The sequence below is a fragment of the Watersipora subatra genome, chromosome 5 (genome assembly GCF_963576615.1).
Source record: "Watersipora subatra chromosome 5, tzWatSuba1.1, whole genome shotgun sequence".
NCBI classification, from domain to species: Eukaryota; Metazoa; Bryozoa; class Gymnolaemata; order Cheilostomatida; family Watersiporidae; genus Watersipora; species Watersipora subatra.
The window spans coordinates 63,838,135-63,863,950 of record NC_088712.1 but is presented as its reverse complement, the minus strand read 5'-3'; the positions used below and the strand labels follow the sequence as shown (position 1 = coordinate 63,863,950).

The 25,816-nt window shown below is 35.9% G+C and overlaps 1 protein-coding gene across 1 annotated transcript; it reads left to right on the top strand.

The window, feature by feature from the left end:
• Positions 1 to 6,832: 6,832 nt before the first annotated feature.
• LOC137397584 (uncharacterized) lies at positions 6,833 to 25,485 on the top strand. Its single transcript, XM_068083877.1, has 9 exons — positions 6,833 to 7,019; positions 7,100 to 7,284; positions 8,097 to 8,166; positions 9,924 to 10,053; positions 19,983 to 20,127; positions 20,544 to 20,753; positions 23,059 to 23,237; positions 23,643 to 23,959; positions 25,382 to 25,485. The coding sequence occupies exons 1-9, from the start codon at positions 6,833 to 6,835 to the stop codon at positions 25,483 to 25,485; spliced, it is 1,527 nt and encodes a 508-aa protein (XP_067939978.1).
• The last annotated feature ends 331 nt before the right edge of the window (positions 25,486 to 25,816 follow it).

Sequence of the window (25,816 nt, the reverse complement as noted above, 5' to 3'; positions counted from 1 at the left end):
TCGTCACAATACGCACTACACCTGATGCATCAGCTGCACAGAAAGGGAGTTGTTCTCCCCCGTCTATGCGGCTTGGCTGCGATATTATGTCGTTCGCTCCATTGGTAATCATAATGGATTTAGCCCAAAAATTTATGTAGAAAAAAATAAGTTATAAACTTTTAACCAGAGACCAGTCTCTGCGGTAAACTTTAGTAGAACTTAAGAACTTAGGCAACAACAGCAACTAAACATGTTGTTATTTGTGCCCTCAGTCAGTTTTATTTGTATTTTTGTATCAGTCAGTTTTATTTGTTCTAAAGTAAATTCAGTTTCATAGCTGGCTCATTCATTGTTTTCAGCTAATTAGATTATAAATAGATAAGTTATATGGATACCAAAATTCAGTTACCATGGCCTCTGCTACAGAAGTTCAACATTAGCCAGATCAGGCCATTACAGTATGACTTTTTGCAACTTTAATTGCAGTTTAAAGATAATTATGTTAATGTTAACGTTTTTATCTTATTTTTTCTACATAAATCTTTGGGTTAAATCCATTATGATTACCAATGGAGTGACCAACATAACATCACAGCCAAGCTGCATAGACAGAAAAGAACAACTCCCTTTCAGTGCAGCTGATGCATCAGGTGCAGTGCGTATTGTGACAAGCTGTTGTTTTGCTCGCTTCGCTCAACAGGGGAAAACTCTGCAAAAACAACAGTTTGTCAAGACAGGCTAGCGTTGCCCCGGTATTAAAAATCAGCTTATAAACAATGAGAAGTGATGAGATTTGCCTACCACTTGCTGGCAGGCAACTCTCTAGCAAGTGGCAGGCCATTGCCAATGGAAAATTCCAGTAAGCTAGGCTAATGAGCGTAAACCATGATGTTGCGTCTGCATTGTTGTCCAGCTACGGCTATTCTAATAGGTAATAGCTATAGCCGGAATGCAGACATACGATGACGACAGACGACATACGGACTTTGAGAAATATATATATAGATATTTGTATATCTAACATGGTTGTAGGCTAATAGCTTGCTTTTTTAATTGTTTGAATTATTGTCAAATCAATGTTGACTTTGTCCCTTCTTTCCGCATCACATGCTATGGAACTGTGGCCATCAAAAACATGCTATACATCGATTATTCTTAGAATTTGTTTAGCTGATTGTCATCAAAAATATGCTATACATCGATTATTCTTAGAATTTGTTTACCTGATTGTCATCAAAATTTCAAATATTTCACTACTATGTTGATGGGTTATTGGAGTTTATACTGAATGACAATCATTTTGCGGTGTAAGCGACCTCTCTTCAGGAATACACCCATTTTAAAAGCTGCCACATTTAAAAATTAGTTTTTAAATATATTTCTCCAGTGGTAACATTTTCATGATGCAGTGCTTTTCACAGTGGTTGAGAATTTTTAACTCTCCACCACTGTGAGAAGCACTGCATCATTATAAAAATTTGATTACATATTTTTAATTCCAACACATGGCTAGTGTATCAAATGCAAAATTTTAGCCTCTTCATAGTGCTTGGCTAAAAGTATGCTGGTTTTGAAACAAATTTTATGTCTTTAGGTTGATAGGTATCTCACAATTTAGCTATTTCTGTTGTGTAGAACTTTAATGAGTGATACACAATAGTGTAGCACTCATGGGAGATATAGTGGTAGCACTCTAATGAGTGCTACCACTATATTTGTGACTGCTATTACATTTGTTTATTTCGGACGAGTATAACTGGGGTGGCTCAGAACCTGGTCATGTGACGGGGGATTTTTCTGTTTTTGTCTAATATTTAATATCTCATGCCAAATCTTACCAATTTTTTTCGAGATTTATATTTTTTTATACATTTCTCTATTTTTCTATACATTTTCCAAATACCTCTCTGTGTACAATAATCTTATGCAAGATTCTGCAACTATTTATGCGCATTTTTGCATCATATCTTATCTTTTATTTCTTAACAGTATTGGGTTATTAGTAGTGGGTTATTGCAATATTGCTGTGATAGAATATAGCATTGTGGCCAGTGTCTAATATTAATCATGATTAACTGCAACTGGGCGTGTGCAAGACATGTGACAAAAACAGAAAATTCTCCCGTCAAGTGACCAGGTTCTGAGCCACTCCAGTTATACTCGTCCGTTTATTTCTCATCTTCTCATGACAGTATCGCAGTGAATGCTGCTCTATGAAGTGATTTGTCATTGATATGACAAGTTTACATGACACCTAGTAGCAGGTTATGGTCATCGTGGAGTACTGAATAGTGTGTCAGTCTACTATTGATGATTAAATTTTGCTTATTCATGTAACATGAAGTAAAAAGATCCTAACAGGAGTAGTGCCATGTTAGTTGACTGGCAGGTTTGCCCGATTCAGAAGACTAAAATATAAGTAACTCAGAACTAGTATAAAAACTGGATTCAACATGCATATATGTACAAGAGAGAAACGGCTACATCATGCTAGTGACAAAGATGCCTTACTTCATGCTAAGTAACCAAACGTTTTGCAACATCTCAGAGTTTCCCATACGAATGCGTAATTTTGCTAAACATTAAAACTAAAGTCTACAAAACTTAAAAAATGTGCCAAAGATATATTTCAGTGCTAGTTATCATGATATCGGTAAAGGACCACAGAGCTTATGCTTGGTCAAGTTATAAGTTAGTTTCGCCATAAACTATCTGACCTTTCGTATAAGTTATTAAAATGGCACCAATATTGAATTTATCTAGTAGCCGATCCTTGTTGTTGAATAAAGTATTATTAGTGTTTGTATTCTTTTCATCACCTTTTTCCGTTTACCATATCCTAATAAGGGATAAAGATTGACATGCAGGCGTTGACAAACCTTATTTCTATACAAATATCAATATTTTTTGATCACCTTTTCTAATGCAAGATGATTTTTTTTCTCACTTAGCAAACTCTGTTGTGTTTCTAGAATAAAAACATCTCGTTTAAAAATTATATCATTTGAAAAGTTTATAAAAATCGTGAAATTGCCTACAGGAGTAAAATAGATGTACTTGAAACCACCGATCCTTTGCTTTGCTTGCAGATCGAAAAGTGGACTTATATGACTTTCAATACAATATATTAAAGATAAACTTGTACAAAACTAGTAAATTTTATCAGAAAGTATCAGTATTTTTCTATTATTTGATATTGTTTTTGATGCTTGAGGTGATTTGACTGCCAGCATATTTCGAGATTAACACCAACAAAACTTGATCGTGGTTAAAATGCTCAGATCAAGCGAAAGTGCGATTATTACTTTTATAATTGCAAAGAGACTGACAGAATAGGGACGCGTATTAACTATAACGATGATATCAACTAGTGACATCATTCCGAACGTAGTTTTTTCTGATTATTTTAACCGCGATCGAGTTTTATTGATTTTAATCTTGAAACATCCTGACGGTCAGATCACCTCAAACACAAAAAACAATCGCAAATGATTGAAAAATATCGATACTTTCTGATAAAATCTACTAAAACTCTGTGTATGTTCATCTTTAATAAGCACCATGGCAATGTATTTGAGTAATAGACATTGAGCGGATTATCATCTCTGATTATAAGGAACATCCAGATGTCTAGTGTGTGTGCTGCTTAAGCTATTCTTGCTCTGAACAGTTAGTTACTCCCTTATCATCTCTTTATCTCTCTATCAACTCGGCTGCCGCCTCTGCTACCTCTGCTGACTCATTATATCCTCTCAGCTTCTCACGCAATGTTGAGAGCTGTCAGTATGCGACGAATACAGCTACGACATGCTGAAGTGGAAATATGATCCCAGCAAAGCCGGTGAAAAGGTAAAGAGACAAACAGAGAGCAACGATTCTTCCTCCCTCAGTGACTTTGAACAGACTCCTTCCCAGCTCAGGATGAATAAACTGCTGCAGGTAAAGTACTTGTACAATAATGTAGTCGTTCAGGGAGCAGACATTGTTCAGTGGTTAGAGCGCCTCCGGACTTGGATTCAGTAGGTCAGTGGTTCGAGTCATATAAAGACCATTTATGGTGTTAGGGAGGGCATCCAGCCCCAAGTTGCTCCTGTGCTATATCTGTCCAAAGTCTGTGGACGATTCCAGAAAAAATACCTGAAAGGTGGCTTTCTTACAGATTGCAAACTAAATGTAAGTCTTTCGTAATAGTTCAATGTAATCAAACAATTTTAGATAATATGTTATCGTTTATTACAAAGAAGTTAGGGGGTAAGTATGCTGTAAGGGTAAGTGTGCTATAAGGGTAAGTATGCTGTAAGGGTAAGTATGCTGTAAAGGGTAAGTATGCTGTAAGGGTAAGTATGCTGTAAGGGTAGGTATGCTGTAGTAATATGTGCGAGAATGATTGCCTTTGGCTGCATCTGACCAGTCACTTTTTAGTTCTTTTCTTCAACAAACATCTTGCATTTGTTATTTGTTGAACAGTAATGCAGTTCATAAATGTTACATTATATTATCAGGTAAAATTGCTCTAAAGAGACAATAACATCAACAAGGCTTCATGCGCATACAGATGTCTATCTAATTGTCTATTTAGTTATCAAAATTTCTCTATTTTGTAAAAGCTTACTTGGACTGCATTTCATCGTATGCAGCTCAATATATCTTTATTCAATGCTCAATGCTATTCTATTATTTTGTAAACTGACTAGAAAACTAAAAAAGAAGTCATGTTAATTTTCCTGATAATTTGAAATTGCCTCCACCCAGCGATGAAAGTTTGTTTAGGGTTTGTTTATGTAAATTCTTTAAACTGGACATAAACTATTTGTCTACTCGAATACAGAAGAACTAAAAGTTTAAAAACTTTTGAAATTACTATATTGAATTTTACTTCTAAGTTAAATGTTAGATTTCTAAATTTTTAAAGTCACTAGCATGTGTAAAGAAATCAAAACATCAACCACAAGTATTTAATTACGGTTCAGCTCTCAAATTCATTCTAATCTCAGCGACTTGTTAATGATGTCGCCAGGGGGCTTACGACAACTTGTTCAATCATTCGAATGAAAAAGAGGTGCAAACTTCCCGCTGATATTGGTTTTACTTATCTTGTTCCTCTGAATCCGATAGACATTATACCATAGTGAGCACTTGTGTTATGTAATCAAGTAACAGCGCGTGTGTTCTTGCACTCCAATCTTATGTACTGAGGGTTTATGTAATATTATAATTTTTATTTCATTTCATCATAATATGTATTTTATTGAATTCTATCAACAGGCATATGAAGATTACCGCACTCAGCTTCTGGAAGATCTTGATAAAATCAACATAAATTCCCAGCCTCAGCAGACAACTGCAACAGGAAAGGCTGATAAGGATCTTGTAAGTGAGTCAGGGCAACACAGAATTGCAACAAACCAAAATTCGGAGTTGTCTCTTTTTATGAAAGATCAGACAACTGCTGTACCAACTGACAATGTTTTAAATAATGGTAGTAAGACAAGGCGAGACCTACCGGATGATGGTTCCAATAAAGCTACTATGTGTAACAACGATGTACAATATGCAGAGAGTGACATACAGCAGCAGGTTGTTGCAAGCAAACAAGGACAGATTAAAACAGAGTCGCATCAAGAGGCCAACAAGGCTTTGAAGCTTGCTCCAGACAAAGATGTTTCATCAGGGTTGAAAAATGTTTTACATATGATCACGTGTCTCCAGGTACACATTTGTAAAGGTCTATCTCTTACAATGGTCTGGTTTGTAAATTCTTTATTCTCATCTTCGTTATACAGTCAATCTCTTGCAACTCAAATTGAGAGTCAGTTTCACTATAGTACTGTAACATTATTATGGTATCTCAATGAGCACAAAAGTTGTGTATTTAAAAGATCGGATCATACCAAGTTCCTGTTATATTAATAATTTCACCAGTTACTATTGCAGAGTGAGTTCGATTCAATAAAGAACCAATTAGATTCATCCTCTAGATCCCAGCCAAGGCACCAACCATATATAAGAAACCCAAAGGAGGTGAGGACAATTCTAATAGACTGTAGGTATTTCCAAGTTGTTCAACTGTTTAGTATATGTATTTAGTGAGCGATTGCTATATATGAATTATTATGGTAGTTCAGTGGGATCACCATAAGTAGATCTGTCTTCCCGTTCTAGCCGATAGGTCTGTATTAGATGGGGATTGGATGCAACTTTATGATGTATGACAAATTCTAAGGACTTGTTGGTTTCACTCCATCTCTCTATCTCTCTCTATCTCCCTCTCTTTTGTTCCCTCTTTTTCTACTCTCTCTTTTGCTCTATCTCTCCCCCTCTCTCTTTCTCTACCTGCCTTTCTCTCTCCCTTTCTCTCTCTCCCTTTCTCTCTCCCTGTATATCTCTCTCTCTTTTTCTCTCTCTCTCTAACACTCTCTATCTCTCCCCCTCTCTCTTTTTCCCTCTTGTCCTTGGTTTATCGTAATAATAAGCTGCAGTTAGTAGCCTTGTTTTATCAACCTTCATACTGAACGTTTATATGAGAACAACCTGGAGAACTCACAAGTGTAACGCAAGTTGCAATCTTATATGCAGTGTATTTCCAATAGCAAACAATAAATACATCCTTGTTTTTCTCTGCCCCTCTGATTCGCAATCATTAATATTTTGTCTGAATCAAAAGGGGTTTTTGGCAGAAGTAATAAAGTACAATGTTTCATTCATAACTCCAAACAATTTTGTGTCTGTGTCCAGCTTTTTAATTTTTTGGAGTTTTAACCAGCCTCCATTTTGCATTTAATATAATATACAAAACTTTGTGTCACATCTGTACGAACATCTGTTTAGCTGTTCCTGTAATTATTTCCAGATGTGCAATGAGACATCCACATCGGCTGTAACATCTGCTACAAGTCACTGTAGTAGCTCAGTTGCAGATGTCAGTGATATGCTTCACCAGTACAAGTGTGGTTTTCCAAACTCTCTTTCCGGAGAAGGTTGGAGCTCTTCCGTGCCTCGGATTAACTCGTACATTGCTAGCCTTCCTTCTCCAAACCGTAAGCGCTTCCTGTACTGTTGGTAAGATTGGCCTCGTGAAGTTTTTGTGTGGTTATTCACTTTAATCCATGTGCTTTAGCTGGAGTAGAGAAGGAATCTGCCAGCTCTCAATACACTGGTTCAGAGGCGTCTTGGTCATCAGTAGCTGCTCAACAATATCGGGCCGCTCCTCCTTCAAAACACGCAGCCGCTCCTAATCTAAGGAGTACAAAAAGTTCAGAGAATGCAGCTAGAAACAGGCTTTCTCTCCCTACCCCTCGTACCGTGAGTGATTGTTTGATCTTTCTCCATCTCTCTCTTTCTATCTCTCTCTTTCTCTCTCCATCTCTTCCTCTCTCCATCTCTTTCTCTCCATATTTTTTTCTCTCTCTCTCCCCCTTCTCTCTCCATGTTTCCATCTCTCTCTCTTCCTATTTCCATCTCTCTCTTTCTCTCTCCATCTTTTCCTCTTTGTTTTTCTCTCTCCCTCTTTCTCTCTCTCCCCCTCTCTTCCTCTCTCTCCTTCTTTCTCTCTCTTTCCCACTTTCTCTCCCTCTTTTACTCCTCTTTCCCCCTCTCTATGCAGTTAGTATTATTAAAATGCTTACTAAGAAGAACTCTATACTGAAAAAATAATTTCCATAGAGTAAAACAATTATATGGGCAAAAAAAAACCTTTAGCTAAAAGTCAATACAAACCTTTCCCACACAACCAGGAAGTTGGCAAATGATTTACTATTTTTTGTTGGTGTACATACCTAAAATGTACTCGATGATGTATTTACACGTTCCCAAAAATACAACTCTTAGCATACCTGCAAGAAGAACATAATTCTTGTCTTCTGTTTAATGTGCTCAAGTGTGGTTTTCAGATTATGTAGAATTTTTTAAATATGCAGATATTGCAACATGTTGTTTTTTTGTTGGGAGCATGCTATCAATTCTCAGTTTTTACTGTATATATATATATATATATATATATATATATATATACACATGTATATATATACATGTATATATATATATATATACATACATGTATATATATATACACTATAGAATCTCACATATCCTTCTACACCTTCACATTTTTGCAGCAGTCCATGTTTGACTTGCGACAAGGAGATGGAGGGATTAGCAAGGAAACCCTCTATATGATGGAACAAGGTAACAGTTAGAGCTATTTGTGCTCACAGAGACTTCACGTATTTACTCTTATGCATCTTATGTTGGTGTAAGTGTAAGTCTTGTTCAGTTCTCAAGTCTGAAAAGAAAGCAAATGTTAATGACCGGCACTGATGAGCGGAAAAATTTAAGTATTTTAGAGGATGATTCATTGGGGAATCTATTTTGTGTTCGAACCTTAGACTGGGTTCTACCAGTCATGAGGTCTGATTGCTTTTGAAACTCCTTTGGGTTGTATTGCCATCGTTGATCACTTCTACAGGCATTTGATTCAAGTTACTCCAGATGAATGTGAAGCAATAGCAAAAGGAATGTACTCTACCATGGTTTATTCAATACTACAAGTATATGCTAGCTGTTGCTAGCGATAAAAATTGTTTCCTAAACATCTTAGAAGAAAACTGGAGAGACTCTTTTATTTAAAAAAACACATGCAAGTTGCGAATACAGAGACAAACTAAACATTTGTTATAAGAAGTAGCTGGGGAAGTTAAACTTGTTGCCACATCTAAGCCTCAGTTCCAAATACTTGCCTTAGACACATTTATCCCTGACGAGATCAGGTGAAAGGTCAACCTTGAATGAAAAAGCCTTGACTAGTAGCCTAACCATGTAGTGTGGTAGAACTTCAAGTAATACTGTATAACTACTAACTACATCATATAGTACTGTATAACTACTAACTACATCATATAGTACTGTATAACTACTAACTACATCATATAGTACTGTATGACTACTAACTACATCATATAGTACTGTATGACTACTAACTACATCATATAGTACTGTATGACTACTAACTACATCATATAGTACTGTATGACTACTAACTACATCATATAGTACTGTATGACTACTAACTACATCATATAGTACTGTATAACTACTAATTACATCATATAGTACTGTATAACTACTAACTACATCATATAGTACTGTATAACTACTAACAACATCATATAGTACTGTATGACTACTAACTACATCATATAGTACTGTATAACTACTAACTACATCATATAGTACTGTATAACTACTAACTACATCATATAGTACTGTATAACTACTAATTACATCATATAGTACTGTATGACTACTAACTACATCATATAGTACTGTATGACTACGAACTACATCCTATAGTACTGTATAACTACTAACCACACCAAGTAGTACTATATGACTACTAACCACACCAAGTAGTACTGTGTGATTACTAGTTATACCAAGTATGTAGTACTATATGACTACTAGCTAACCTGATTAGTCGAAAAGGAATATTATATTAACTGCTCCGGTATGAAACTTTTGTAGCTAAATCATGGAATAACTAATTTAGGTGTGAAAGAAGAGATTTGTGATGCCATCTGTTAATTTTTAATATTGGCTAATAAGTTCAATATTGACTAGCTAATGATAACGAAGAATTTTTATGTGTAATTTACTTATAATGTAGTAGTGTACCAAAATACTTATGAATTATAATGTTCATGCTATAATATGAATAAAGATGTAAATTATAATGAAGAATATGGATGAACAATTCCTTTAAGCCAGGGAAGATTAATCGCTAGCGATTGTTGCAGATGCAGATGAGGTGGCTTGTGGCTTACATGAAAGCTTTCGAGAACTTGAAACTTTTTACCAACTTGCCAAGCCTCGAGCTATCTAAATGAACACTTTCCTTGTCTCTGTAACGGTCCGCACATGACCTGAGTTTTCTTTCTACCTTGTAGCGGAGAAGTTGAGGCTGCTGAAAGAACTGGCCAAGTCTGAGAGAAAGTACTGCGGTGACCTTTGGCAGCTGACACAGAACTATGGCAGGCTGCTGTATTCGACAGGTGCTCTCACTCACAGGGATGCCCTGTAAGTCTTGTTCACTTGGCCTACACATGTATCTGCTTAGTGAAAGATTTACTTGTTAACCTTTGTAGGATTACATCATGCTTTTTTAATCAAAGCTGGCATGGCTTTATTCGGAGTTGTTTTTCCCTGACTGCATAAAGTAAAAATTAAATGCTGCTTCAACTACAGCAGAAGCTCTGCTTGCAAATTAATTCATTCCAAAAGCCATTTCATAAATAGAAAATGTTGTGATTGGGACCAAATTTTGCTATATAAATCCCTAATTCATTCCAAGCTCACTCAAAAATCAACATAATATTTGTTTAAATTGGAAATAATGGTTAAAACATGCAACAAATACTGTACATGCTAGACTTGTATTACTGTATAATAAATAGCAAGAGCACACAACAAATACTGTACATGCTAGACTTGTATTACTGTATAATAAATAGCAAGAGCGCACAACAAATACTGTACATGCTAGACCTGTATTACTGTATAATAAATAGCAAGAGCACACAACAAATACTGTACATGCTAGACTTGTATTACTGTATAATAAATAGCAAGAGAGCACAACAAATACTGTACATGCTAGACTTGTATTACTGTATAATAAATAGAAAGAGCGCACAACAAATACTGTACATGCTAGACTTGTATTACTGTATAATAAATAGCAAGAGCGCACAACAAATACTGTACATGCTAGACTTGTATTACTGTATAATAAATAGCAAGAGCGCACAACAAATACTGTACATGCTAGACTTGTATTACTGTATAATAAATAGCAAGAGAGCACAACAAATACTGTACATGCTAGACTTGTATTACTGTATAATAAATAGAAAGAGAGCACAACAAATACTGTACATGCTAGACTTGTATTACTGTATAATAAATAGCAAGAGCGCACAACAAATACTGTACATGCTAGACTTGTATTACTGTATAATAAATAGCAAGAGCGCACAACAAATACTGTACATGCTAGACTTGTATTACTGTATAATAAATAGAAAGAGAGCACAACAAATACTGTACATGCTAGACTTGTATTACTGTATAATAAATAGCAAGAGCGCACAACAAATACTGTACACGCTAGACTTGTATTACTGTATAATAAATAGCAAGAGCGCACAACAAATACTGTACACGCTAGACTTGTATTACTGTATAATAAATATCAAGAGCGCACAACAAATACTGTACATGCTAGACTTGTATTACTGTATAATAAATAGCAAGAGCACAACAAATACTGTACATGCTAGACTTGTATTACTGTATAATAAATAGCAAGAGAGCACAACAAATACTGTACATGCTAGACTTGTATTACTGTATAATAAATAGCAAGAGAGCACAACAAATACTGCACATGCTAGACTTGTATTACTGTATAATAAATAGCAAGAGCGCACAACAAATACTGTACATGCTAGACTTGTATTACTGTACAATAAATAGAAAGAGCGCACAACAAATACTGTACATGCTAGACTTGTATTACTGTATAATAAATAGCGAGAGCGCACAACAAATACTGTACATGCTAGACTTGTATTACTGTATAATAAATAGCAAGAGCGCACAACAAATACTGTACATGCTAGACTTGTATTACTGTATAATAAATAGAAAAAGCGCACAACAAATACTGTACATGCTAGACTTGTATTACTGTATAATAAATAGCAAGAGAGCACAACAAATACTGTACATGCTAGACTTGTATTACTGTATAATAAATAGCAAGAGAGCACAACAAATACTGTACATGCTAGACTTGTATTACTGTATAATAAATATCAAGAGCGCACAACAAATACTGTACATGCTAGACTTGTATTACTGTATAATAAATAGCAAGAGCGCACAACAAATACTGTACATGCTAGACTTGTATTACTGTATAATAAATAGCAAGAGCGCACAACAAATACTGTACATGCTAGACTTGTATTACTGTATAATAAATAGCAAGAGCGCACAACAAATACTGCACATGCTAGACTTGTATTACTGTATAATAAATAGCAAGAGAGCACAACAAATACTGTACATGCTAGACTTGTATTACTGTATAATAAATAGCAAGAGAGCACAACGAATACTGTACATGCTAGACTTGTATTACTGTACAATAAATAGAAAGAGCGCACAACAAATACTGTACATGCTAGACTTGTATTACTGTATAATAAATAGCAAGAGAGCACAACAAATACTGTACATGCTAGACTTGTATTACTGTATAATAAATAGCAAGAGAGCACAACAAATACTGTACATGCTAGACTTGTATTACTGTATAATAAATAGCAAGAGAGCACAACAAATACTGTACATGCTAGACTTGTATTACTGTATAATAAATAGCAAGAGCGCACAACAAATACTGTACATGCTAGACTTGTATTACTGTATAATAAATAGCAAGAGAGCACAACATATACTGTACATGCTAGACTTGTATTACTGTATAATAAATAGCAAGAGCGCACAACGAATACTGCACATGCTAGACTTGTATTACTGTATAATAAATAGCAAGAGCGCACAACAAATACTGTACATGCTAGACTTGTATTACTGTATAATAAATAGCAAGAGCGCACAACAAATACTGTACATGCTAGACTTGTATTACTGTATAATAAATAGCAAGAGCGCACAACAAATACTGCACATGTTAGACTTGTATTACTGTATAATAAATAGCAAGAGAGCACAACAAATACTGTACATGCTAGACTTGTATTACTGTATAATAAATAGCAAGAGCGCACAACAAATACTGTACATGCTAGACTTGTATTACTGTATAATAAATAGCAAGAGCGCACAACAAATACTGTACATGCTAGACTTGTATTACTGTACAATAAATAGAAAGAGCGCACAACAAATACTGTACATGCTAGACTTGTATTACTGTATAATAAATAGCAAGAGCACAACAAATACTGTACATGCTAGACTTGTATTACTGTATAATAAATAGCAAGAGCGCACAACAAATACTGCACATGCTAGACTTGTATTACTGTACAATAAATAGAAAGAGCGCACAACAAATACTGTACATGCTAGACTTGTATTACTGTATAATAAATAGCAAGAGAGCACAACAAATACTGTACATGCTAGACTTGTATTACTGTATAATAAATAGCAAGAGCGCACAACAAATACTGTACATGCTAGACTTGTATTACTGTATAATAAATAGCAAGAGCACAACAAATACTGTACATGCTAGACTTGTATTACTGTACAATAAATAGCAAGAGCGCACAACAAATACTGCACATGCTAGACTTGTATTACTGTATAATAAATAGCAAGAGAGCACAACAAATACTGTACATGCTAGACTTGTATTACTGTATAATAAATAGCAAGAGCGCACAACAAATACTGTACATGCTAGACTTGTATTACTGTATAATAAATAGCAAGAGAGCACAACATATACTGTACATGCTAGACTTGTATTACTGTATAATAAATAGCAAGAGAGCACAACATATACTGTACATGCTAGACTTGTATTACTGTACAATAAATAGCAAGAGAGCACAACAAATACTGTACATGCTAGACTTGTATTACTGTATAATAAATAGCAAGAGAGCACAACGAATACTGTACATGCTAGACTTGTATTACTGTATAATAAATAGCAAGAGCGCACAACGAATACTGCACATGCTAGACTTGTATTACTGTATAATAAATAGCAAGAGCACACAACAAATACTGTACATGCTAGACTTGTATTACTGTATAATAAATAGCAAGAGCGCACAACAAATACTGCACATGCTAGACTTGTATTACTGTATAATAAATAGCAAGAGAGCACAACAAATACTGTACATGCTAGACTTGTATTACTGTATAATAAATAGCAAGAGCGCACAACAAATACTGCACATGCTAGACTTGTATTACTGTATAATAAATAGCAAGAGCGCACAACAAATACTGTACATGCTAGACTTGTATTACTGTATAATAAATAGAAAGAGCACACAACGAATACTGTACATGCTAGACTTGTATTACTGTATAATAAATAGCAAGAGAGCACAACAAATACTGTACATGCTAGACTTGTATTACTGTATAATAAATAGCAAGAGCGCACAACGAATACTGTACATGCTAGACTTGTATTACTGTATAATAAATAGCAAGAGAGCACAACAAATACTGTACATGCTAGACTTGTATTACTGTATAATAAATAGCAAGAGCGCACAACAAATACTGTACACGCTAGACTTGTATTACTGTATAATAAATAGCAAGAGCGCACAACATATACTGTACATGCTAGACTTGTATTACTGTATAATAAATAGAAAGAGCGCACAACAAATACTGTACATGCTAGACTTGTATTACTGTATAATAAATAGCAAGAGAGCACAACAAATACTGTACACGCTAGACTTGTATTACTGTATAATAAATAGCAAGAGAGCACAACAAATACTGTACATGCTAGACTTGTATTACTGTATAATAAATAGCAAGAGCACAACAAATACTGTACATGCTAGACTTGTATTACTGTATAATAAATAGCAAGAGCGCACAACAAATACTGCACATGCTAGACTTGTATTACTGTATAATAAATAGCAAGAGCGCACAACAAATACTGCACATGCTAGACTTGTATTACTGTACAATAAATAGAAAGAGAGCACAACAAATACTGTACATGCTAGACTTGTATTACTGTATAATAAATAGCAAGAGCGCACAACGAATACTGCACATGCTAGACTTGTATTACTGTATAATAAATAGCCAGAGAGCACAACAAATACTGTACATGCTAGACTTGTATTACTGTATAATAAATAGCAAGAGCGCACAACAAATACTGTACATGCTAGACTTGTATTACTGTACAATAAATAGAAAGAGCGCACAACAAATACTGTACATGCTAGACTTGTATTACTGTATAATAAATAGCAAGAGCGCACAACAAATACTGTACATGCTAGACTTGTATTACTGTATAATAAATAGCAAGAGAGCACAACAAATACTGTACATGCTAGACTTGTATTACTGTATAATAAATAGCAAGAGCACAACAAATACTGTACATGCTAGACTTGTATTACTGTATAATAAATAGCAAGAGCGCACAACGAATACTGTACATGCTAGACCTGTATTACTGTATAATAAATAGCAAGAGCGCACAACAAATACTGTACATGCTAGACTTGTATTACTGTATAATAAATAGCAAGAGCGCACAACAAATACTGTACATGCTAGACTTGTATTACTGTACAATAAATAGAAAGAGCGCACAACAAATACTGTACATGCTAGACTTGTATTACTGTATAATAAATAGCAAGAGCGCACAACAAATACTGTACATGCTAGACTTGTATTACTGTATAATAAATAGCAAGAGAGCACAACAAATACTGTACATGCTAGACTTGTATTACTGTATAATAAATAGCAAGAGAGCACAACGAATACTGCACATGCTAGACTTGTATTACTGTATAATAAATAGCAAGAGAGCACAACAAATACTGTACATGCTAGACTTGTATTACTGTATAATAAATAGCAAGAGCGCACAACGAATACTGTACATGCTAGACTTGTATTACTGTATAATAAATAGCAAGAGCGCACAACAAATACTGTACATGCTAGACTTGTATTACTGTATAATAAATAGCAAGAGCACAACAAATACTGTACATGCTAGACTTGTATTACTGTATAATAAATAGCAAGAGAGCACAACAAATACTGTACATGCTAGACTTGTATTACTGTATAATAAATAGCAAGAGCGCACAACAAATACTGTACATGCTAGACTTGTATTACTGTATAATAAATAGCAAGAGCACAACAAATACTGTACATGCTAGACTTGTATTACTGTATAATAAATAGCAAGAGCGCACAACAAATACTGTACATGCTAGACTTGTATTACTGTATAATAAATAGCAAGAGCGCACAACAAATACTGTACATGCTAGACTTGTATTACTGTATAATAAATAGCAAGAGCACAACAAATACTGTACATGCTAGACTTGTATTACTGTATAATAAATATCAAGAGCGCACAACAAATACTGTACATGCTAGACTTGTATTACTGTATAATAAATAGCAAGAGAGCACAACGAATACTGCACATGCTAGACTTGTATTACTGTATAATAAATAGCAAGAGCGCACAACAAATACTGTACATGCTAGACTTGTATTACTGTATAATAAATAGCAAGAGAGCACAACAAATACTGTACATGCTAGACTTGTATTACTGTATAATAAATATCAAGAGCGCACAACAAATACTGTACATGCTAGACTTGTATTACTGTATAATAAATAGCAAGAGAGCACAACAAATACTGTACATGCTAGACTTGTATTACTGTATAATAAATAGCAAGAGCGCACAACAAATACTGTACATGCTAGACTTGTATTACTGTATAATAAATAGCAAGAGAGCACAACAAATACTGTACATGCTAGACTTGTATTACTGTATAATAAATATCAAGAGCGCACAACAAATACTGTACATGCTAGACTTGTATTACTGTATAATAAATAGCAAGAGCGCACAACAAATACTGTACATGCTAGACTTGTATTACTGTATAATAAATAGCAAGAGAGCACAACGAATACTGCACATGCTAGACTTGTATTACTGTATAATAAATAGCAAGAGAGCACAACAAATACTGTACACGCTAGACTTGTATTACTGTATAATAAATAGCAAGAGAGCACAACAAATACTGTACATGCTAGACTTGTATTACTGTATAATAAATATCAAGAGCACACAACAAATACTGCACATGCTAGACTTGTATTACTGTATAATAAATAGCAAGAGAGCACAACAAATACTGTACACGCTAGACTTGTATTACTGTATAATAAATAGCAAGAGTGCACAACAAATACTGTACATGCTAGACTTGTATTACTGTATAATAAATATCAAGAGCGCACAACAAATACTGTACATGCTAGACTTGTATTACTGTATAATAAATAGCAAGAGCGCACAACAAATACTGTACATGCTAGACTTGTATTACTGTATAATAAATAGCAAGAGCGCACAACAAATACTGTACATGCTAGACTTGTATTACTGTATAATAAATAGCAAGAGCGCACAACAAATACTGTACATGCTAGACTTGTATTACTGTACAATAAATAGCAAGAGCGCACAACAAATACTGCACATGCTAGACTTGTATTACTGTATAATAAATAGCAAGAGAGCACAACAAATACTGTACATGCTAGACTTGTATTACTGTATAATAAATAGCAAGAGAGCACAACATATACTGTACATGCTAGACTTGTATTACTGTATAATAAATAGCAAGAGCGCACAACGAATACTGCACATGCTAGACTTGTATTACTGTATAATAAATAGCAAGAGCACACAACAAATACTGTACATGCTAGACTTGTATTACTGTATAATAAATAGCAAGAGAGCACAACAAATACTGTACATGCTAGACTTGTATTACTGTATAATAAATAGCAAGAGCGCACAACGAATACTGCACATGCTAGACTTGTATTACTGTACAATAAATAGAAAGAGCGCACAACAAATACTGTACATGCTAGACTTGTATTACTGTATAATAAATAGCAAGAGCACAACAAATACTGTACATGCTAGACTTGTATTACTGTACAATAAATAGCAAGAGCGCACAACAAATACTGCACATGCTAGACTTGTATTACTGTATAATAAATAGCAAGAGAGCACAACAAATACTGTACATGCTAGACTTGTATTACTGTATAATAAATAGCAAGAGAGCACAACATATACTGTACATGCTAGACTTGTATTACTGTATAATAAATAGCAAGAGCGCACAACATATACTGTACATGCTAGACTTGTATTACTGTATAATAAATAGCAAGAGAGCACAACAAATACTGTACATGCTAGACTTGTATTACTGTACAATAAATAGAAAGAGCGCACAACAAATACTGTACATGCTAGACTTGTATTACTGTACAATAAATAGCAAGAGCGCACAACAAATACTGCACATGCTAGACTTGTATTACTGTATAATAAATAGCAAGAGAGCACAACAAATACTGTACATGCTAGACTTGTATTACTGTATAATAAATAGCAAGAGAGCACAACAAATACTGTACATGCTAGACTTGTATTACTGTATAATAAATAGAAAGAGAGCACAACATATACTGTACATGCTAGACTTGTATTACTGTATAATAAATAGCAAGAGCGCACAACGAATACTGCACATGCTAGACTTGTATTACTGTATAATAAATAGCAAGAGCGCACAACAAATACTGTACATGCTAGACTTGTATTACTGTATAATAAATAGCAAGAGCGCACAACATATACTGTACATGCTAGACTTGTATTACTGTATAATAAATAGCAAGAGAGCACAACAAATACTGCACATGCTAGACTTGTATTACTGTATAATAAATAGCAAGAGCGCACAACAAATACTGTACATGCTAGACTTGTATTACTGTATAATAAATAGCAAGAGCGCACAACAAATACTGTACATGCTAGACTTGTATTACTGTATAATAAATAGCAAGAGCGCACAACAAATACTGTACATGCTAGACTTGTATTACTGTATAATAAATAGCAAGAGAGCACAACAAATACTGTACATGCTAGACTTGTATTACTGTATAATAAATAGCAAGAGCGCACAACAAATACTGTACATGCTAGACTTGTATTACTGTATAATAAATAGCGAGAGAGCACAACAAATACTGTACATGCTAGACTTGTATTACTGTATAATAAATAGAAAGAGCGCACAACAAATACTGTACATGCTAGACTTGTATTACTGTATAATAAATAGCAAGAGCGCACAACATATACTGTACATGCTAGACTTGTATTACTGTATAATAAATAGCAAGAGCGCACAACAAAAGAGGAATGAATAGGAATAATGAGCAACCGCTATGAGTGGTACGTTTATTTACCTTTGGCGTTGGCTGACTAGACTAAGTGAAAAATGCGGGGGTTGGAATGATGACATTCAGAGGAGGTGGGAGAAAGCGGCAAATGGTTGACAAAAACATAATGTACGAAGGAAACACTTGTAATTTACTGACTTTTGCTAGCGTTGAGCGTACTCATGGGAGACAAACGAGCCAACAGATATGAAAGAAACCAATGGGAAAAATAGCAATCAGACCACCTTTCATATGTCGGAGCCATATTTTTTTGGAAAGACATCTCATAACTTGAAAATTTCATATGTAGTCTTTCGTAAGTCGAGTAGTTTTTACTGTACATGGCTACATTCTACTTTCACATGACCTCTAGATTTACTGTACATGGCTACAATCTACTTTCCCATGACCTCTATATTTACCGTACATGGCTACAATCTACTTTCCCTTGACCTCTAGATCTACTGTACTTGGCTACAATCTACTTTCCCATGACCTCTAGATTTACGCAGATCAAAAAAAGTCTGAGTGTTTTATCTGAGTTGTATTACTCTATAACTTTGTTGCCTTTAGCCCATTTCAACACTGCAGCCGTTTGCCAGTACCAGCACCCGGATGATATGTTTAATCAAAGGCTAATCTTAGAGAGCAATGTGTAAACAATTCGATTTCTAGAAGCTTCCTTTTCTTCTCAGATTTTAAATGTTTATTACGTAAGATAAGTTTTATGTTTGTAAAAAAGTATCGTTTCAGTTTATTTACGCTGAGTAAGTTCCTTTTAGCCTAATATCCTACCATGGCAGCAGATGTGAAGGGGTGTTCTCAATTTTATCCGATGAACTAAATATGTTTTCTCTTTACAGCCAGCTCTTCCCAGGTCACCTCTCAGAGATGTACCAGCTCCACAGCTCCTTTCTCAGGTCACTAAACAAGAAGATAGCAGTATGGAAGCTGAATGATACCTGTTGCTATGGCAACATTCTATCAAAGTTAACTAACAACACCAGGGTATTTCACACCACTGTTTTTGCTTTATTTTATGGCCTTTAAATACATTGGCTAGGTGCATATGAAATGTTCTTTATTTATTGTTTACTTTCTGCTGGATGTTACTACTTGCTACCTATTCCGAACTACTGAACTTAGACAGTGAGTTTGGAAAAAAATTACCTAGCCTAAGTTATTATTATTATTACAAGTTCGGATCTCGTACGACACAATCTTTTTCCCCAATCTCCACCCATGGCTCTGGACAGACAGACTAAGCCGGATGTCCCGAGTTCACATCCTGTACAGTGCAATCTTTTTGTCACCCTCCAACTGTGGCTTTGGACAGACAGACAGAACTCTTATTATAACAAATATTTTAAAGTTTGACTTTTTTCAGCTAAAATAGTGACAGGTGATGTTGTCAATGCTTTCAGGTAGACATGTTCGCTCTTTATAAAGACTACATTGAGAGATTCCCTGGTTCTGCACGAATCCTCAGCAACGCATCACGGGACTCCCCTCTTCTCCACCGAGTTCTCAACAAGTCCAAGTTACAAGGTGGAGGCGTCGGCAGCTCGAAGGACCTCATGCAGTTGCTTGTTCAGCCCATAAAGATGCTTCCTTTGTATCTCTCTTTTTTGAAGGTAATCCCTATCGTCCTGACCGGGCTGGTAATTGATCGGCAATATGTTTGAGCCCCATTTGCAAGCTGCCCATGTTACAAGCTGTTCTAGACATGACCTTGTGTGTATCTCAGCAACTGCATAGATACTTTACAGTGGTTGCTAGTTGCTTCGTTCTAGCAGTTTCTTTTATAGTAAGATATTATGATATTCTCTATAGTATTAACACACTTCTTGTTGTTTGATGCAGAAGCAAATATTTGAATGTGGTCAATCTAAATTTATACCTAAATGCACGGGTGTTAAAAATCCGCTTATCAACTGTAAGCTTCTAAGCACAAATTACGCAGTACCAGACTGCCAGCGGTGACACTCCAAACCTCCCCTTATGTCACTCCTACTCCACCTGTACGTTTTCCCAAAAAACACCGTAGTGCCAGACTACTCCAGTATAGTTTACTCACGAGTCACCAAGACTCAGACAGCGCTGAAATATCCTCGAGATGTGACACAACACACGAAGAGCACAAGAGTCACGAGCTACGCGAACGGAGCTCTGATTCACAATGACAACATGGCCAATGCCGCTCGTCCGGTGGCGCATGCCCATGAACCCTTCCGAGCTACCGTCGAGCACCACGTGACTACTAACTCATATAAACAGTGGCAGGGGATGTAGTTGCCTGCTACTTGCCATTAACCTGACACATCGCCAAAGGCTAATTTGAGTAAGCTGGTCCAGTTGCTAAACTTACTAATAAGAGCCGTGAGAACCAGCATATAATAATGCTACGCCATACGAAGAGCGGTATGCATATTTTCTTCCACATAGCCGCATATATCGCCCAATAAACCTGTCAATCTCGCATAGCTTAATTGGTAAGATATTTGCTTGGCAAACGGGACATTTCAAAATGAAATTTTCTGTGATACGGATTCTTCATTCTAATATTTTATTAGCTATAGCTGGACAAACCGAATTACACACACACGCACACACACAAACTTTGAGATTTATATATAGTTACAAATTATTGTCATCTGTAGTGGGCTAATTATATTTATATTATCAGTCAGTCACTGGATAATGCCGCAAAAGGAATTTTTGAATACTTTTATACATCGTAAAAGATCTATTGGTTTTAGTTTCATGAAAGCATTTAACAAAGCGGTGAGGAAGAACATCATTCATTTGAGTTGCGTTACCCGCATGCTGTCATTAACAGCGATGTGAAGTATTCCCAGCCAAATCAAACAACATGGTGATTATACATTTTCAGTTACTGAGCCTGTCATCTGCTAAATACCATTGGTAAAAAAATCATTGTCAATGCGTTAGTTTCTACCGAATCATTCAACATGGTATATTTCTATCGGCACCAGGTATTTTCCTCCATGCTGAATTGAAAGATTTCTAGCATATGATATATATTCTAAAAATATTAATTATATAATGGCTCCAGCATTTTGAATCTTTTGCTCTTTGCCTAACCTTAACGAGCTTCAATAGTATATCTAGCTTTTTTTAGATAAAGACTAAAGATTCCTGATCAAAGAAGATTCGTTAGGATGTTAGAATTTTCAAGAATTAGCGAAACAAAACATATTTGCGCGTGTTATTCTAATGCTTTGCAACTCAAATTTACAGTTGCTTCACTATGCTGGGTTTGGTTGAAAAACCCCATATATATATATGCTTCCTTCATATGATAACTTTCTGTGTTTTGTGATTCTGCTCAAAACTTCAAAAAGAATGAAAATATTGTTTTTATCTGAAGGCTCGTAGCCGGATGATTGTAGCGATCTATTAACACGTTACTACTAGCGCTCTCTGCGCTTGTCTTTTTATAAAAACCGCTTATCAAAAACGCTTTATGCAGCTTTAGCCAAAGCTGTCTCACAAAGTTTGTGAGTGTTGAAGAAATCATTCATTGGATTAACCCGGAAAGGTTGAAATATTAGATAGGGAGAGATTTAGCCGGTCAATTGTGTGTGAGCAGTTCCTTGAAGATCAAGTGTGAAGCCTGGTTAGTAGATGCAGTGTGTATTATTTAACAGTACTAGTAATAACTCTGTGATCTTGGCTAGACATGTCTGAGTCCAGTTGTAGAGAGCAATATAAGATTGGATGTCATTCCTGTTCCCACTAGTGGCCTTTTAAGTAACTGAACCCCAATCTGTTGTTTGTAAGTCGGGTGTTCTAGACCGCTAAACCATAGTGAGTAGGGATTGATCAACTAGTCAACAATCGCTCACCAAAGGCGTTTGAATAAAAACAAGGAGCAAGTTTGCTTATACACAATAACCAGTGCATTTTATTTCGCAGGAAGCCCTCTACTATACAGGTGTGGAAAACTCCGATAGATGCTACTTACAGTCTAGTGCCGACTCTCTTGATAGGTTTCTGAGAGGGAACCAAAAGTCCATAAATACTTGCTTTAAGCTGTCAGATGCTTACCTGGCTGGTTCTCACAAGTCAAGAGACCTCGGAGGCAGGTCACGCCAGTACGTAGCCCTTCACACTTCCCGTTAGATAGTTTATGCTGGCAGCACTCGAGGGGTTTCGCAGATCTTAAAAGCATTAACATCATTTTTTGTCCATGGTTGTAACTACTTGTTACTGAAGTTACTTTCTCCTGTGTTTTATTTCCTAAATTACTATGTCAAAGCAGTAATTTTACGGAACGTACCTCTAATGCTGTTCCGAGCTGGATGAAGTTTCATAAAAGTTATCCTCCCTTTAATTCTTATCAAAACTGCAAGCATGTTTAATAATAACACATATTTATTTCACTCAGTGTTATCTCCCTTATATCCGATAATACCTACACTTGCAGTGGGAGTGTCATCTAGCTCATTTAGAGTTATCTTCTCTTTTTGCCAAATGATACTCGTACTATGTGTCTGTAGAGGTAGTGTGTCTGGCTCAACTAGAGGATCCAATGCTGACAGCGGTATTGAATCCCACACCGACTCGCCTAGAACTCGGCGTTCGCGCAGACCCCACACTAAAGCTTCAGGATCTGTCGACCAATCAGCATACAAGCGCTATGGGCTGCTGCCTAAGCCTGACCCATATAACCACAACACGAGTTGGAGTGCTTATTTCCATGGAAAAGATGCCAGTGGTAGGAGTTTGCAGCGTTACAATAGCTTGAGATGTGTGCACCCAAGAGACTTGCCTTTTTATGAAAATGTTGATAAAATGAGAAGAGGACATTCTGATGGTAGGTACCAGTTTATATATCATGCATTTTTGTCATTTAGCTTGTCCTGTTCTCAACCTGTCTTTTGGTTACGCGATGTTTTCTATTTTGACTTATAGGATTATTTTTACGAGCCTTGAGGCCAAATTCTATCTGAGGCTTTGATTCAGTGGTTCCCTACTAGTATGTGAACATGGCTTTTGTCTCTATAGCAACATTTCTCACAACAGCATTTCCTCTCACTCTCTGAGAGGCAGATTGCTGCCATGTTAAAGCAAGAATGTTATAGGTTCATAGTTCATAAGTTCCTGAAGTTAATCTTGCATTTACTTTTTGCTCAGCTGTACTCTCACGCAGACCTTTTTCCTGCTGCCGGTGTAGTATTCTGTGTAGAAAAATATTTAGTGGAGATCGATAATTATAAGGGTCATACCATTACTAGATCATATAAAGTAGGAAAATTTTGTTCTGTTTGCATAGTATTTATGTATTTATTCATCAGTCTGCTGGTTTTGTAGGTTTAAAAATTTCAATAATTAAAATTAGCAATAATAGACAAAAACCTTGTGATACGCAGCTGGAGAGCTTAGGCTAGACAACTTAGGCTAGAGAACTTAGGCTAGAGAACTGCAGCTGGAGAGCTTTGGCTAATGAATTTAGGCTAGAAAACTTCGGCTAAAGAACTTTGTGTGCGCATAGGTCTCGCTTTCCCTCTGCTTCACAAGGTGTTGCATAACCATTGTTCTACTATCACTATGTTTTCATGAGGCACATGATGCGCAAATTTGAGCTAATCCGCAAGTTATCCGCATCATGAAAATGGCATTAATCCGCAAACTAAACGAGTTTTGCGACTCGCAAAACTTGATCGAATCCATCATGCTTGCGAATAAGGGAAACAGCGCTTGCGAATAAGGGAAACAGCGCTTGCGAATAAGGGAAACAGCGCTTGTGAATAAGGGAAACAGCGCTTGCGAATGAAAATGAACTTGCGCAAGCTATTTACTTTTAAATATTTTCAATACTCCAGTCTTCCTTTCTCAATCGATTTTCACGTATTTGTGTCACTAACACGTGCATCGCTAATTATAAACTTAAAGCGTACAGTTTCTTACCTTTTTTCAACAAGGTGCCGGAATCAATCCACATCATGTGAATGTCCATAGAAACTCTTAATTCACAGGGTAACACAACTCCAGATCCGCATGATGCCCATCATAGAAACATAGCGCATAATGCCCTACGGAAACCTGATCTCCTAGTCGACACGGCGTAGCGATTCAGCGCTGGTGCATTTAGGTGTCACTACATCATTGCTGTATAGAAACTTATTATAATTCTCTCTAACATGTACCCTACTGGCTAACATAATCAGTGAATGCCAGACTTGTACATACGTAGTACATCTGAGTAAGAAATAGGGTTTTATATTTTCTCAAGCAGCTAAGACGAAATCAAGAACGCCAACTGGCAAGCAGAGGGAACAGAACAGAAGTAACCGAGTTCAAAGTTCAATTGACGATGAAGCATACCCAGGCATGTTTTGATCTAATGTAGCTCACTATTGCACTGTAGTTTGGCTCTGAGCTTACACACTGAAATAAGTAGACATGCTCTATGTGAAAATGTGAGATTGATATATTTCTGGTACATTATCAGCACTCTGCTTCACCTGATAAGGCTGTTATTGAATCGTAGGCAGTGGCATGCGGACAGCTTGACCTCAGCATAGTGACTTGACAATGGAGTACTGAACATTGTTCAAAATTTGGAGATGTGTGAATGTTTTTATGCTTCTGACTTTTTTCCTTCCCTTATGTAAGGGTTTGGCAACCGGTTTAACCAAAGTTGTTTGATTACCTATGAACTGCTTGCATT